The sequence below is a fragment of the Centruroides sculpturatus genome, unplaced genomic scaffold (assembly GCF_000671375.1).
Source record: "Centruroides sculpturatus isolate CEXI.00-Female unplaced genomic scaffold, Cexi_2.0 scaffold1051, whole genome shotgun sequence".
NCBI classification, from domain to species: Eukaryota; Metazoa; Arthropoda; class Arachnida; order Scorpiones; family Buthidae; genus Centruroides; species Centruroides sculpturatus.
Genome location: NW_019385219.1, coordinates 30,500 through 48,614, shown reverse-complemented (window position 1 = coordinate 48,614; position 18,115 = coordinate 30,500). Strand labels below are relative to the sequence as shown.

The 18,115-nt window shown below is 26.7% G+C and overlaps 3 protein-coding genes across 3 annotated transcripts in view; 2 read left to right on the top strand and 1 right to left on the bottom strand.

The window, feature by feature from the left end:
• The window catches only part of LOC111636324 (cysteine-rich venom protein LIO1-like), a 40,444-nt gene that overhangs the window by 16,543 nt on the left and 5,786 nt on the right, over positions 1-18,115 (bottom strand). The window lies entirely within an intron of this gene.
• On the top strand, positions 1,308-11,392 carry LOC111636323 (peptidase inhibitor 15-like). The gene is made up of 7 exons (XM_023381545.1): positions 1,308-1,556; positions 2,875-3,105; positions 3,190-3,284; positions 6,908-7,005; positions 7,088-7,129; positions 9,443-9,535; positions 11,358-11,392. Exons 1-7 carry the CDS (start codon positions 1,308-1,310, stop codon positions 11,390-11,392), a joined length of 843 nt encoding a protein of 280 aa, XP_023237313.1.
• Positions 11,355-13,648, top strand: LOC111636319 (tubulin polyglutamylase TTLL4-like). The gene is made up of 2 exons (XM_023381541.1): positions 11,355-11,444; positions 11,518-13,648. Exon 2 carries the CDS (start codon positions 11,541-11,543, stop codon positions 13,212-13,214), a length of 1,674 nt encoding a protein of 557 aa, XP_023237309.1. The 5' UTR covers positions 11,355-11,444; positions 11,518-11,540; the 3' UTR covers positions 13,215-13,648.

Here is an 18,115-nt window from a genome sequence, read left to right as displayed (position 1 = left end):
TACGAAACTACAATTTGTTTTTCTTTCAAATACTAAAAATACTACACTACGAAATCGTTCGAGTAACGTTATTCAAAACTGAAGGGTTGGTTAAACACAACACTGTCATGGCCGAAAGCCAAATTAATCATGTGTTAAACAAGGCTTACTGATTATTATCTTAACAAATAGAAGAATTGGTTAAATATGTATTTAAATAACCGCATTTAATTTCAGATTATATATTTACGATTGAATCCTTCTAAAATATTTTCAAAATCGAAAATTTATTGATTTTGATAGCATCGAATAAATATGTGACATGTTAGAATGACTTTACTAGCTGATTATTAATTATGTAAAATTATTGAGTTTAGTTTCAAAATAAATTTTTTTTACCAAATTCAATTTAATCGCTAAATTTAAGCCAAGATTCTTCTCGGAAAGCAGGCTAATTAGGCAAAGGTTGTCTTAATTTTGGCATGTTATGAGACTCATGTCTCTGAAAAAGGATATCATACTGGATGTGGTAAGTGACAGAAGAAATGTAGACCGAGAGTGCATTGGCTGGATGCCATAAAAAAGGATAATGACAAGAAAATGGAGGAATTAAAAGAAGCTGTACGAAACAGAATTAAGACTAAGTGGAGAAAAATGATCCATAGAATAACCGGAATCGTACTCGACTAAACGTTGAGAGAGCGAAATAAGATTGATAATTAAGATTTCTACTCTAATGTTTAGTTTATTCATACCTTCCAATGAATTAAAAAAAACTATGATTACTTTGAAATCGTGTTCCGAATCTTTAATTTGGTTTTCAAAAACACAATGCGGTGTATTCAAAATGTTTCCTATGTGTTGGCCATATGGAGATTTCCAGGTTTTTAGGACTTTCTAAGGGAAACTAGCCTCTATTTAGATGTTACCAATGAAGGAAACCCAGTAAACTCCATGGCAAATCGTTGTCGAAACGCAAACCCACTACTAACGTCCAACTGTTTTATCCGCTCGACTGCTGGTAGTCCTATAGAACAATAGGATTTTTGTCCGAAAGAACAGAAAAATCTGATAACTCAAACTAATTACATATTTCCTTTAATCACGAATAATTCAGCATCTCAATTAACTAGTTAAAGATTTTAATTAGGTATTACTGTTTCATTCTTGCATTGAAAGCGTTTACTGGGTCATTCATATACTACATTGTATTTTTGAAAGCAGAAAAATAATTATAATAAGTAAATTATTCATTAATTTTCTATTTGTTTTTTAAGAAACCAATATAGTTTGACGCCATTCTCTATTTATAATATTGTTTCTAACACATGAATTGTTTACAGAATCGAAGAAATATGATTTTTCTACTCAATATTTTTGGACTTGTATATGTGTTAACTATTGTCTTGGGATTAAATTTCCAAAATAATACATGGAATACCGAACGGAAACATATATCACGTATTCGATTCGCGGAAGAATATAGAATTACTGACTACGAGAAAGAACAATTTATTATTCTTCATAATAAATATAGACAAAATTTAACTCCTCCAGCTGCTGATATGCAGTTCATGGTAAAATTTGTTTATCTGCAATAATTTTTTACTATGCTTATAGCGGGGCGAGACAAAAATCTGGGTTGTTTTTAAAGCATAATATTTTATCGAAAACTTAAAGTAACTATTAAATATTATATATTATTCTAAAAGAAATACATTATTTACAATAGTGTAGAATTAATGATCGTGTTCATTAATTCTACGATTCCACGGTCATATATTTCCAGTAGAGTCAGACTTAATGACTATTTCACTTGTTATTAGCATTTACAATTTTTATAAAACCCATTGTTACAATGGGTTTTATACAAATTTATAAAGTTTAATTTTGAAGGTTACCTTCAAAATTAAGCTTTTTGCCATTTTATAATAATTTAAAAATATAAAAAGTCGTTTTAACAAAATATGATAACAGATGGCGCCACCAAATGTTTCCGGGAAAGTTAAGCAACTGGTTGCTGGCTTTTTTAGAGTAAAAGTCTGATTCTTCAGATCAGTTGTATAGGTTATTTTGCTCGTCAATCTTTCTCTATGCTATTTGGGCCAAATATTCAAAGAAATTCTCAATTGACCGGTATCGTTGCAGATTTTACGAATTATGTTCTTTGGATACAAAAGGAATGTTTTTGACTTTGAGGAATTCTATGAAGCTTTGCCAAACCAAAAGATTAATTGTCATTTTGATGATGCTTGTTAAAAAAATGTATTAGAATTTTTTTACACATTCGTTTTGGTTCGTGTTGACATCAATTGTAAGGGATCAATTCTTAAAATTGGCTTTGAAATACCTGCTGGTGAAATGACAATATACATCATGACTTTCGCTTCAAATTTCTTCTTAAATTTGTACTTCACTTCGGGAGGTCTTGATTTTCATTGCTCGATTAATAAATTTCATTTTCTGGCATTTGCATGCAGGAAAGGGAAAAGTACTTCTTGTCGTTTTGTTTCCAAAATTTCTTACGAGCCATCTGTATTGCGTTTGGATTTCAGTAATTTTTTAGAAGTGCACTCTGGGGTCCTCTTCTTCCTTTTCTTCACACCCATCTTCTTAAGTGTCTTGCCTACGTATGTTCGATGACAATCGAATCTTTTAGTTTTCTCCACCTGGCTAACTGCATCTTTATTGTCAAACATTTGTTAATAGCAAATCATAGCAAATCAATTCTATAAACAAATGTTACATAGAGTTGATTTGCTATGGCCTTCCGCTAAATAATGCTTCATAACTAATTTTTTTGAGTGGTTGACTTTCGTAAATTTTTGTCTCACCCCGTTAACTTATTAATTACCATTAGGATCAGAATAATAGTTTATCGTCATTTATTTTTAGGAATGGAATGACGATTTAGCAAGAATCGCTCAGGATTGGGCTGACAAATGTATATGGGATCACGGAAACCTTCGAGATCCAAAATTTGAAGGAGGTATGGGACAGAACTTATATATGGGTTATAGTCGTTCGCCATTGGTTCACATGAATCTCTGGTTTAAAGAATATCAATATTATGATTATTATAGTAATTACTGTCAATCTGGGAAAGAATGTGGACATTACCTTCAAGTGAGTATAAAATAAATTATCAGAATATTTGTATTGTGCAACTGAAAATTGTTTAATATTTTACTTTACCCGCATTTTTTACAGCTGGTTTGGGCAAATTCTAGAATGTTTGGATGTGGATTAAAGGTTGGCTGTCGGTATCGGAACAGATATTATATTGCGTGCAATTATTATCCTGCGTAAATATTAATTGCCTTTAATTAATATTGAAAATTTTATTTAACGTAATAAATAAATTAAATAAATAATAACTGTAAAAGGAAAATGCAATATTTTTATAAACAATAAGTTATTTTTAAAATCATGCAAATGTATTTTTGAATGCTTTTTAAGCGCTAATTTTCAATATTTTTAATGTAATAGTTTTTATGATTCAACCAAGACAGAAAAATTAGCGTTACAGTTTAAAATGGAATGCACTTTAAGCTAAATGCTGAATATAAAGCTATAATTATTAAAAAAAAAAAAAATTGTCACTAAGATCTTTGAAGAGCTTTAATTGGCTTTCTAGCAAGAATTAGCTCTTTAAAATCAGCAATTTTTCAGTTTTTAGAGTAATATTATATATTTATATGTAAAGCAAATTAAATGTATACAGTATGCGTCGAAATATTGTTGGAAAATGTTGCAAAGCACATTTAATACGAAAAACTTTATATTTATTTGTATACTTATATGTTTACGTATATAATTATAATATAATTATCTGAAAAACGTAATTATTTTATTAATAATAGTAACCTACAAAGAACATATGCATTGGGAGGATTTTGATGTGGACAAAAATTTATACCATATTTGTGGAAAAAGTATACTTTAATAATCAATATAGCTACTCCAGGCCTTTAAAACCTTCCTAAAGCGATCAGGCATAGAATTAATAATATTCCTGCAATTGCGCAATGTAATTTTGTTCCACTCATCCCATAATTAGTAAATACTTTTAGACGGAGCTGTATAGTCAGACAAGCGACGTTTAAGAATGATGTGTTCATTCAGGTTGAGATCGGACGATTGAAGCGGCCACTGAAGCAGACTAATATTTTGATCCCGAAGCCATGACATTGCCCTCTTAAATGCATGTTTTGGATCATTGCCTTACCGATAAATGAAAGAGCTCCTATCAATGTGGTAATAATCAACAGATTGTAACAAATAATTGTCAATTATCTCAGTGTAAATAACGCTATCCATTCTATTAGGTATTACATAGCATTTCTGACCCAAAATAGGTAATACAGGCCCATACCACAAGACTAACCCATCAAATTTCAATGTTGTTTGTATTTCTTGCTCAGTTATACACTTCATCAATGTAGTCCATACCCATTTTCGCCCATCCGAACCAACTCTATTCATTTTGGATTTATCTGATCATGCAATCCTCTTCCAATCTTCTAAGGTCCAATCTTTATAGTGTTTGGTAAAATTAAGACGTTTCTGTTTATGTAATTTGGTAAGTTTAGGCTTCTTGCTTTCAAATTATTACGTTTTGGATAGTTGAAGTACTCACTTCTATTCTTGTTTCAATTCCCTCTCTACTTGTGATGATGTATCGCAACGTCCACTCGTTATCAAACGTTTCTGTTTCGGTGCGCAACGTTTTCTTCCTGCCAGCTCTTAAATTTTCGTGATATGGCAGCTCATTATTTTTTATTCTGGACACACTCGAACGCCCAACAGCAACTTCAACTGCTGAAGAAATGTTTTTCTCAACAGGTTCATAATGCAGAATTTCTTCTCGCTGATAGCTTCTTCATGATGACATATCAAGCAGCAGCTCATTTGCGTACGCTAATATGTCGTTAATATGCACGAAATTACATTGTTTAAAGTTGATGTTGTAACAAATTAACTTATGCGTCAAAACCCTCCCAATGCAACGAGCAAAATTTATACACCATAGATATTTTTAAAATATGAAAATTATTTTAATTTTTTTGTCATTATGTGAATATTGCAATAATGTTACAACTGATTTATTTCCTTTTTCTTTTACGTTCGCATATCGAATAGTTTTGCTATTTTTCTATAGTAAGTACGAATTTTGCGAGGATTTTGACGCTTACTGTATTTATTTCTCGTATAATCCCATTCGGACCATCATACCCTGTTCCTGATCCACGCTAACCCAATTCCATTATAATACATTCATGCTTGTAACAAACAAATTGAAACTTTCCACAGAACTGGTGTATTTGCTGGTTACACAATTCATTGTATATTGATATCTTATATTAAAATATTAAATTGAATCATCCAAAATTTAAATTTTATCGTTTTCTTTGTGAAAACAACCATTTTATTGTTTTCTGAAGACTAAATTTGAGAATTATTAAATTAATATTTATATTTTCCATTTAAATATATCAAAAACAATATTTTATTATTGATACACTTCTATATTTTCTTTTTTCCGTACCTTTTGTAATCGTTCAACATGCTTTGCAATATGATATAGTCTGTGTGTATATAATTACATCACGAAAAATACATTTCATATTTTATAAATAAATATTTATAAAGTTCATATGAAACGTCAAATATGTCATATCGTTGTTCTTCCTTGATGTAAGTAGATACAAGAATGCTTAAATGTATAGACAGCATATAGGCGAAAGTTAATATAAAGGTGACTTCATACTGATGATTTATTAAAGTTTATAGAAATATTTTTTTCTAATATTTATGACTCCATATAACTTAATATATCTTCCTTATAAATCTTTGAATATGTAAATAGAAAAACATTTTTATTTAGAAGCTAACAGAGAAATTAAATTGTTATAAAACAAATGACTTGCAGATTTATCGGAAATTCCTAGTCTTTACATAATTATTCTTATTACGTATTAAATACGTATAAAAACTGATTGAGTAAGAGTCATAAAAAGATTAGAAGAGAGCTGTAAAGCTTTGCTTCTTCTAGTGTGATCCTTTATAAAGTAATCTGATTAAATTACATACATTTTTAATGAATCATTTTAATAAAATATTCGAATAGAAAATAAATATAAATTAATTTGATTTTTACGATAAAATATAAAATCTCGAACTCTTCGAAAATTTTTAACAGTAAATTAGCTTTCAATAAAATTTTCCCTTCTTTACGAAACTACCCACGATACATAAAATATTACTAATCAATATTTTTTAATTCAAAAACATGTAAATATTTTTATTAAGTAAAAACTTACAATATGTAAGAAAATAAACGAATATTTATTCTCTCGATATTCTTAATGGTAAATTCGTGACTAAGAGGAAATTTTTTATCTTTTACTTACATTTGTCTCGCTTCAGTGTGCATTAATGCACATGAAATGATTCATTTGACCAATATTTCATCACAAAATTCGCAAATTTTGTTTTGTTATTACAGCGTATTTGAATATTCCATTTGCGACTGATTCTGCAAACAAAAGAAAGGTTCTAACCTTTCTTTTGTTTACAGAATCAGTCGCAAATCTCGAAACTTAGAACAATGATTCTTTATTAACTTCATCTAAGAATCACTGTTTTAAGCTACAAGTTTGTGACTGGTTTACAGTTCGACTAACAAAAAGAAAATTTTAGCTGTTGTTAAATGGAATATAAAAAGCCAGCATCTGATGAATAAGATATTTAAGACAACTTTCTATAAAATTAGATTTTAAACTAGAGTTTAAATTAAAAATATTGAATTAATTTAGATGATAAATGTCATGTTTTCTTAATAATCGTGTTTTTTTATTCTTAAAATTAAATAAAGTTTAATTATTAGCTAGTTAATATTTATTATTATTATTTTTTACATTTTTAGAGGGAATGTAAAGGGACGACATCCATACAAAATAGGAGTACCTTGTTCGAAATGTTCAAATAGTAGTGATGGAGGATTATGCTCAGAAGGATTGTGTGGTGAGCATTGTTACAATTATTCTTAGTAAGTATAATTTACTTGTAAATATAAATTAATATGTTTACGTTATACATTTTTCAGTGACACGCGAACAGTGTAAAAAATATAATTTGGATGAATGCGGTAAGCTAAACTTATATACATATGTACAGTACTTTATATAAAATTTAAAAGAATGCGAATCTTAAAAAAATTCAAAAAATTCGGCAAGCCGAGTGTATTTATAGTCTTATTCGTGGTCTCACCTCCTTAGTTGGTAAACAGAAATTCTCACTATTCTTTGTCAGTATCGTATATACTACGCTGTTTAGATGCAACAGAAATTCCGATTTTGCTAATAACTATTCATATAATGTTCATTATTATAATTTAAAATCTCTTTTATATCCCATAATAAGATCCCATAATGTCATCAAACGTTTATTAATTAGTAGTGTTAATGCTATTAGGGAAAATTATGCTCTCGAATTAACAAGTTTGGATTAGAAGTTTAGTGTGAATAGAGACAGCATCTTCTGTTCATTCACAATCATCAGCTTACAATTATACAGTACTGTAATTATGATTTATGATATTATAACAAAATAAAAATAAATATAGTAATTAGATTATTACGTTTAAAAAATACTGTATAATAACTGTAGATTTATATAGATTTCCACTTACATATGCATTAGCATCGTCTTACTTCATATTTATTTTTCTGAGAAGACTAGTGTTAAATTATGCAATATTCCTAAAAACGCATTACTCGAACAAATAGGACCGCTTTATACTTTCTAAGTAATGATAATTTACAGATTCTTCCAAAAACAGAATGCTACCATTTAAAATTATTATATAAGAATATCGTCATGTACATTAAAACATTGGAAAACTGTCCAAGTTTCATATTTGCCCATTACAGTTTCTTAATGGGTACATCTCGTGTCACATTGCACATATCCAACCGATATTCAAATTCTTCCTACACTCGCTACAGCATATCTATTGTCACTCTTCATAGCAGCCACGATTCTATAGCTCCTGCAGATTACTCATGTTACACAATAATGAATGATTCTGCAGAACACAAATACTCTCTCTGTTGGGATGTTACCATTTTTATTTAAGGAGCTCCCTAGAAGTAATATATAACAATACATTTAAATGCAGATGGAAGACGAAAATAAGAGTTATTCTATAAATTGGTATATAATGCATCCTTCTCAGATAATAATTAACATAATTAAAGTAATTTAAAATGGTAGTACTGTATTCATTTTGGAAGACCCTGTATCATTATAGTCATCAATATAAACTTTCTAAAANTAATATTTTTAATGTAATTTTTTCAATTAAAATATGTTAAATTATTATAAATTATATGTAAACAGAACACAAAAATAAACGAAAAAAAAATTTCGAAATTTATTTATTTAAATATTACTTTAAAAATTTTATAGCTTAATTCGTTCTCATATTCACAGAATTCAATCACGCAATGCGAAATCGTTATCAGCTTACTTTACTATTATCACTTTACTACAAAACGATTGTTTTTTTTTCAAATTATGTTATATTGTTTTATACCATTAACAAAATAAAAATAAATATAGTAATTAGATTATTACGTTTAAAAAATACTGTATAATAACTGTAGATTTATATAGATTTCCACTTACATATGCATTAGCATCGTCTTACTTCATATTTATTTTTCTGAGAAGACTAGTGTTAAATTATGCAATATTCCTAAAAACGCATTACTCGAACAAATAGGACCGCTTTATACTTTCTAAGTAATGATAATTTACAGATTCTTCCAAAAACAGAATGCTACCATTTAAAATTATTATATAAGAATATCGTCATGTACATTAAAACATTGGAAAACTGTCCAAGTTTCATATTTGCCCATTACAGTTTCTTAATGGGTACATCTCGTGTCACATTGCACATATCCAACCGATATTCAAATTCTTCCTACACTCGCTACAGCATATCTATTGTCACTCTTCATAGCAGCCACGATTCTATAGCTCCTGCAGATTACTCATGTTACACAATAATGAATGATTCTGCAGAACACAAATACTCTCTCTGTTGGGATGTTACCATTTTTATTTAAGGAGCTCCCTAGAAGTAATATATAACAATACATTTAAATGCAGATGGAAGACGAAAATAAGAGTTATTCTATAAATTGGTATATAATGCATCCTTCTCAGATAATAATTAACATAATTAAAGTAATTTAAAATGGTAGTACTGTATTCATTTTGGAAGACCCTGTATCATTATAGTCATCAATATAAACTTTCTAAAAATTTAATGTCTATTTACTCTTTCTCTTGTTTTCTTAAATACGAATGAAATTTCTATTTAGTGTTATTATTAATAATAAATTGTAATTTATATAATAATTCATTTTTTTAAATTTTATTTACTTTTAAGTTTGTAATCTAAAATGTCATAATTGTGGAATATTTAAAAGAGAAAGTTGCAAATGCGAATGTAAAGATGGTTGGGATCAGCTCGATTGTTCGAGTAAGCTTTTATTTTATATTTTTAAAAATTAATTTTTTAAAATTAAAATTTGTATTTTATTTATATACTGTTTATTTCTTTTTTCATACAGTTTTAAGTAAATTTTACCTATAAAATAGACTATATATACAAGTGTGATCAAGTAAATATATTTTAAATTTTGTAATCATCATAAGATGGCAGCACGACTACAGTGTTACACTCAAAGTTGTGGCGCCATCTGGTATCATAACTTTAAATTTATTATCAAACTTATAGTACAGTACTAGACTACTAGTGTTTATTTATCAGAAATACTGACAAATCCTGAAAATACAGTATTTTGAAACAGAAAAGTTCCTAAAAGTTAATTAATTTTTTTAATTCTTCCCAAATTATTATAACAATATCTTGTATATAACATTTATTTTTTACTCGTTCAGTTCCTTCTTACTTTATTGTGTTGCACTGTATCGTAAAAATTAATAAAACCACACCCTTTTAAAAATCCTGCGCAAGGGCCTGGGNATATAATTAGGTAGTTATATTATATTGGTATTAATTATATGCACTATACAGTATAATTTGATAATAAATTATAATCCACTTATCATTGATAAAATTCAGAGCAAAAACTGAAGATATTTCTAATAAATTTGTAAGAAATTTTCGTTTATCTCTTCATAATCATCTCGAAATTACTGAATTTTATAAACAGTTTAACAAAAATTAATTTTTTAAAATTAAAATTTGTATTTTATTTATATACTGTTTATTTCTTTTTTCATACAGTTTTAAGTAAATTTTACCTATAAAATAGACTATATATACAAGTGTGATCAAGTAAATATATTTTAAATTTTGTAATCATCATAAGATGGCAGCACGACTACAGTGTTACACTCAAAGTTGTGGCGCCATCTGGTATCATAACTTTAAATTTATTATCAAACTTATAGTACAGTACTAGACTACTAGTGTTTATTTATCAGAAATACTGACAAATCCTGAAAATACAGTATTTTGAAACAGAAAAGTTCCTAAAAGTTAATTAATTTTTTTAATTCTTCCCAAATTATTATAACAATATCTTGTATATAACATTTATTTTTTACTCGTTCAGTTCCTTCTTACACTAATATATTATGTTATTCTATATGCCTAATATTATAAAAGTTAGTAAATGTTTTAATATATAAATATTTTTCTTATTAATTTAACATTACCGAATGTGCGTAGAATCTGTAATAATTTATATAATTCTTGATGTTTTTGTACTCTTCGTACACATTACGTGTATATTCATACGTAATAAAAAAGTTTAAGAATAAATAACCAATTAGAATTTGTGTTTCATAAAAACAGTGGCGTTAGATATTGCTGTTAGATGTTTATATTTTTTTAATTATAAAAGTAAATAATAAATTGATTTTTTAAAAGTTTTTCAAAATCCTAATACTGTAATAGGCATCGAATCTTCATAGGCAGTGAAGGAAAGGAAATATATTCGGGTCTTTCCCTCACCACCCGGCCATCTCTATTGTGGGCCTACCCAAACCTACAATGGGTATAATGTATATTATATAAAATGATAGACTACAACAAAAGCGATATTCTTATTAATTTATATCTTTTATATAGAAAAAAGATTTTGAGGACCTTCTAAACGCGATGTAGTAGGCCATTTGCCCCGCTGTCTCCTTTTGTAATAAAGTCTTAATAAAATAGAATAACTATTTAAATGTTAAAAAATAAATTTTTTTCTACAGCTCTTATTATTATTACTTTTATTTTTAAACATAAACTGTATTTTATCATAATATAATTTTTTTTTTAATTACAGGCTTCTTTATTTCCAGGTATCTCCATTTGATGTAGGCTAATGATAACAACATTTTAAAAATCATATACGGAAGTATTAAAATTAATAGTAAGTATAATTCAAAGAAACATGTGATTTGATCTATAAAATTAAGCTGTCTGTCCTTATTATCTTTCTTTAGATATATTACTATAAAAATTAAACATGGAGTATGTGTTGGAGGATGATAATGACATATTAAACCAGCAAATTTTATCCATGTGTGTGAGCGGAGAATCCGAAAATGGTTATTCAACGGATTCAGTTATAACTGAAAAACTTCTCGAAATTGATCTTATTAAAGAAGTGAATGCATTGAGTCCATTAAGAGCAAGTTTATTTCCAAATATACCTCCAACAATTAATTTTTCATGTTTCACGGAGAGAATAAAAGTAGAAATTTTATCAGATGAGATCCAAAAATTACTCAATTGGAAAATGTCTACAATTTCTCCAAGATTAGTTTTACAAATAGTAAATAGATCTGGTTTTAATATTACTGGTCATATGTCAAACTGGACTTCGACTTGGGGGAAATACATGAAATGCAATGAATTTAAAACATTAAAGGAATATCAAAAAGTTAACCATTTTCCCGGAAGTTTTTATATTGGTAGAAAAGATCGTTTATGGTCAAATATCATGAAGATGAATCAGAAATTTCGAGATGAACAATTTTGTTTTATGCCAGAAACATTTATATTGCCTCAAGACATGAAAAATCTTGTTGACATATGGAGAGAAGAAGAAATCAATTGGATTGTCAAACCACCCGCTTCTGCCAGAGGTGCTGGAGTAACCGTCATAAACAGATGGGAAGATATACCCAAAAATATACCTGTAATAGTACAAAGATATTTAAGTCAGCCATATTTAGTGAATGATACGAAATTTGATTTGAGAATTTACGTTCTCGTTACCAGTTTTTATCCTTTAAAAATATATATTTATAATAACGGACTAGTGCGCTTTGCTTCAGTTAAGTATTCAAATTCGAAGAAGCATTTAGGTGAAAAATTTATGCATCTTACAAATTATAGTATTAATTGTAAAAATTCTTCTTATACCGTAAATAACAACGTAGAAATCTGCAATGGCCATAAATGGACTTTAAAATCCTTGTGGAAATACTTACAACAATACAATATCGACACTGACGAAGTATGGTCTTGCATCAAGGATTTAGTCGTTAAAACTATGATAAGTTGTGAACATCCTATAAGTACTCTGGTAAGATCATACACGAAAAATAGATATTCCTGTTATGAACTCTTTGGATTCGATATTTTATTAGATTCTAACTTAAAACCTTGGCTGTTGGAAGTAAATATATCTCCGAGTCTTCATTCTAATTCCGAATTAGATAAATTTATTAAATGTTCTTTAATTAAAGATGTTCTTAATACCGTTGGCCTACACATTCCAAGTCTAGAAATTTCAGTAAAGCAACAACAAGAACTTTTGGCAAAATGTAATATCACGAATACTAAATTCTGTTGCTTTGATAATGATATATATACCAGCAATTTGAAACAAGAAGAAAAAGTAAAGCAAACTCGACACGAACTTGGTTATTGGACACAGTCAACAATTTTAAATAGATTATCCGTTGATGATATTAAAATTTTAATACAAAGTGAAGACGAATTATCACGTTGCGGTAATTTTATACGAATATTTCCTTCGAAAGGTTCGTCAAAATATTTAAAATATTTCGAAAAATCTAAGTATTATAACTTGCTGTTAGATGCCTGGGAAAATAAATATTTTTATAATAGAAAGGAAGGAATTAAATTACTGCTATCTTTATGCAACGATTTAAATAAGAAAGAACTTTAAATTATTAAATGAAATGAATTATTTAAAAATGAATTAAAATTATTTAATAAAATGAATTATTTAAAAATGAATTAAAATTATTTAATAAAATGAATTATTTAACATTTTGGATTTCCTTATATTTTTACTGAATTATTGGCTCACCCTTCAAGGGAAATAAATAAGAACAATGAACTTCAGTAACTCAAAATAAACCGAATATATTTCCTATTATATTTAATATAGGTTTGCATTTTAATAGAAAAATATAGTGTTTTAATTAATTCGTTTGGTTATTTAGTTTTCTATTTTAATAATAATAATAATAATAAACTATATTAAGTAATGGGGAATATGTTTGTGTTTAGTGAGCAAAATTATCAGAAAGTGAGAGCAATTATATTTTTATCCTTACATAACCTATGTAAGGTTTATATTAAAAAAAAAACTAGATATTTTAAACTCTGCATTTATCAATTGATTTTTTACTTTTGTTTTCATTTTATCTAAAATATCATTTGATTATTTTTTGAGTATGATTATTATTTATTGGCTATTTGTTATGAAGTTATTAATATGTAAATAATGAATTATTGGGAAATTTTTTTGAATGGAGAAGATGAAGTAAGCATAAAAAAATATTTATGAAATTTGAAATAAAAATGCAAAAAATAATATAAAAAATATTATATAATATATTATATATACGTGTAATAAGATTTGAAAACTGATTATTGTTGTTATTATTTATCTAACTAATAAAAACTAATTAGTTGTGTGACAGCAAATAGTTATTAGTAAAATAGATATTCCTTTGTAAATAATTGCTCTAACAAAACATTGCTAAAATAAGCTTAATAATAGAATAATTTTAAACCTTTAATAAAAATAATTTTATTTTAAACCTAATAATATACAGAATTTTACAAAAGTAACTTGCAAATTTTTTTTAAGCACTTATGATTTATGATATGATAATATAGTAGCCATTATAATTAATTAATTTTATTATCATTTTTAATTTACAAACTTATTTAGTCAATTTACTTTTTTTCTAATTACAAAGTTATATTTTAGTTTGTTTCTTTAGAAATTATTACATGGCGAAGTTAAAAGTCTAAAAAGCATTACTCCTATTTGATATTTATCATACAGATCATAAAAGCTCCTGTTTAAAAAGTTTATTCCGCAATCCAGTAAACCGTTCATGATCGCTGTTTGCTTACATCCGTTACTATTGTATCTTATATATAATTTTATTAGTAAGTTTGCACTCTATTGCTATTGTATAATCTTTATTGCTATAGCGTAATAGCCTATCGACAAACTAACGCAATTTTTATTTGACAAGTGCTATAAAAAGCTTCTTGAAATAATGTAGAACTAAGTAAAAAACAAAAGGCAATTTTTTAAGAAGACATTTTACGATCCGCTTAGAAAGTAGCGAGAGAGATAATGCATTATTACTATTATTATATAAACCGTTTTTTATTATTATATCAATGATCATGGGCATCCGCAGAAAATTTTTCAAGGCGATAAGCTTAGTGACAAATAATTATCTCAATAAATTTTTTAGATTTTTTTTCACAAGTACTGTACAAGTCCCACGGTTGAGGGTATAAATATCAATCACCTTAACAATTATAATTTATTGAATTTTTACTCGATCCCAGGGAGGGCAAGTGCAGCATTTCCCCCTCTGTGGACACCCATGCTAATGGGATGAAAAAAGCATTTTTCCTATATGACAAAACAATTTAAACGTTACAAATCTAATATTAAACGATAAATATTTTCGGAAATTTTATATACTAAAAACTAAGTAAAAAATCACCAAGTTAAATCATCCAACAACACCCTGTGTATTTAATAGGACTTTGTACATTTCGTACTGTTTAAGTTTTCTATTTATATCACTTCATCAGTCTCTCGCCACTAACTTGTAAGTCAATATATATCGAATATAAATGTTTAGAAACGAACGGGCATAAGCAAAAGCACATTTTAAACATGTGAATTTATGATTGTAACTGCTTTAACATAATTAGGTTCACATTCACTAATGATATCTTCTCTGAAAGAATTAAATTTAAATTATGCTTAGGTAGCACACTCGACAGATGTGTACAAACGCAATGAATTATATTTTTATTTATTAGAAGTATTTAAGAAATATATTTTAATCGAATTTTGAACTGCTTTTGTGGATCTGACTTTTATAGTCCTTGCATGTCTACTGTAAATAATAATTTTATTTAAAAATTATATTTTTATTTCTTTCATTCTGTTTCTTTGTATTAATATTATATGTATTTTTCTGAGATTGTTTAGCTGGTTTTGCTTCACAAAGGTTTCGCTTACTTAAAAGTAAACAAACTAATATATATATTTAGCTTTATTTACCTTAAATAATTATTTTTGTATTATTATAATACGTTTTAGTTTGCTTTAGCATTCCATCAAAATTGTATGCACCAGAAAAATTAAAATTGAAAAAAAAGCTTACGTAGTTTCTATCCAAACGATTTATCTGTTCGGTTCGAATATATGTAGCCCAGGAATGTCAAACACTCTATTGTTTATTGTTTATCTTTGTGGACTTCGGCGGAAGTAAAATGAAGTTGTTTTTAGAGATCAATAGTTAATGCATGATTTTGTTTCATGCAGAAAAAATTTCCGTCTAATAAATAAACTGGAATTTTTTACTAGGAAAGGACTTTCTTCAAGGTCAATACCATTTATAAATATTGATTTAATTTAGGTAGGAAAATGTATTGAAAAAAATTAGTTTTTAATAAAAACTTTTAAAAATTTATTTCTTAAATATTAACTTCTGTTAAAAATAAAATTAACATTTACTTTTTTAAAACATAACAAACACCTCTATATTTATTTCAGTGTTATTCTTACGATACAATTTATTATGAAGATTTGAAAATATATAATTATAACATACCTTTTTTCTAATATGCCTACATATATTGTTTCAATTGATAATTTTAATTACAAATCTATAATTTTATTAGGAGCTAACCTGGAATTTTATATTTCTTTGTATAATAATTTTAACGTTTGTTAATTTTTCAAAAATCTCTTTAGACCATAAAAAACTTTTTATATTTTATTTGCTAATTAAAAATTCAAAATCTAAGTATTTCATTTATTAATGAATATCTTTTATTTATAAAAATATCCAAGTTAAATATATTAATTAAATATTCAGATATTTTTAGTTAAGAAATATTGATACTGAACTATTGATATTGAACACATATTGTAAAATATTATTGTTATTTATTATAAATATATTAAAATATTGTAAACTGTAAAAATTTGCTTAAAATAAAATTGTAAATATTACTAAAATTTTGAAGTTTTTCCTTTATGAAAGTAATAAAAAGAAAATGTAATAAACGCAAAGTTTAGTAATGTTTAAATAAACACGTCAAAAATTAATAGAATATACACAAAAGTAATTGTTACAATCTGCAATAGAAGATAAAATACTCAATTGAAATACTAAATTTTATTCTATTATTTAATTATTCACAATTATTGCGACATTTGATATTGGAAACTATCTTTAAAAAGTTATATTTCGGGAATAAAAATGCATTGTTTTATTACACATAACGAGCTTATTTGAAGTGAAAGTAATGATTATCAAATCCAAGAAAAATTAATTAAAAAATATTTTTTAAACTAAAAATAAAAAGATGGCATTATAATAATTAAAATAATATAAGGAGAAATACAGTATAAATATAACAAAACAATAGTGAAAGATTCTGGAGAAATGTATACGCATCTAACTCTCGATTTACAATGTAAGTTAGTTATATATTAAATAAAAATCGTGTAGATAAAGACTAGCATTTATTTGGAAATTGAAAAAGATTTAAGGTTTTCGTTATCTTTTATTAACCGTTTATAAAATTAACGAAAATGAAGCTTCATTCTGTCATTTGACAGAGGAAAATTTTCTTCTTTCTTCGTTTTTTAATTGAAAATATTGTCACTTCCACTACTATCTTCTTCAATCCCTGTTTTTTCCCTGATTAGTTTACCGAAGAGGTTGATGGACTTCTCTCAAAAAATATTTGTTATCCAAGCTTGTTTTTATTTATATTTAATTATTTATATATTTCCTGATATCAAAGTTCAATGTATAACGCATTTTTAGATTTATGCTTGTTAGTTTCTCTCTTTCATGGAAGTTTTTATCTTGTTCTTTTCCCCCCTTTATCAGTATCAAGTTAAAAACTAACAGCTTCCTATGTTACGACATATTACAAAATGAAGATCATGTCTTTCGACGTGTAAGTTAAAAATCAGTGCAACGTCATAATAATACAAATACAAATACTTTATTGTAATAAGAAATTTCTTGTTACAGGGGGTTAGCTTTAGAGAATTACAAAAAATACAATTACTTATTGAAACATATTTTTTTTAAATATCTTGTTACATAAAATTTGCTAAACATAACATATTAGTCATTCAATTTACATATCATATTTCAAATTCTTTAAAATATGAACAAAAAAGTAATGAATATTATACATCTTATACTATGGAATTTTTTCTTGATTGGTTCTGAAGTTTTCTTCTTAATTTAAATCAAAAAACTCTTTTAATTTGAATTTACATTACGCTTCTTCAATCTTTGGACACTCAGTAAGAATATAATAAATGATTTATAAAAATGATTGTAAAGAACAAGTAGAACTTACATACCCGCTGGCAGAAGAAGTTTAATAAATTAGTGGTAATTATATCCATTCCAGGAGCTGTTTTCGTTTTTAATTTACGAATTGATATATCCAGTTCTTCGATAGATATTGGAATATCTAAACTTTCATTGAAAGAAATTTTTTATATCGGCATAAGGAAGACTGTAATTCCTGTAAATCTGTTAA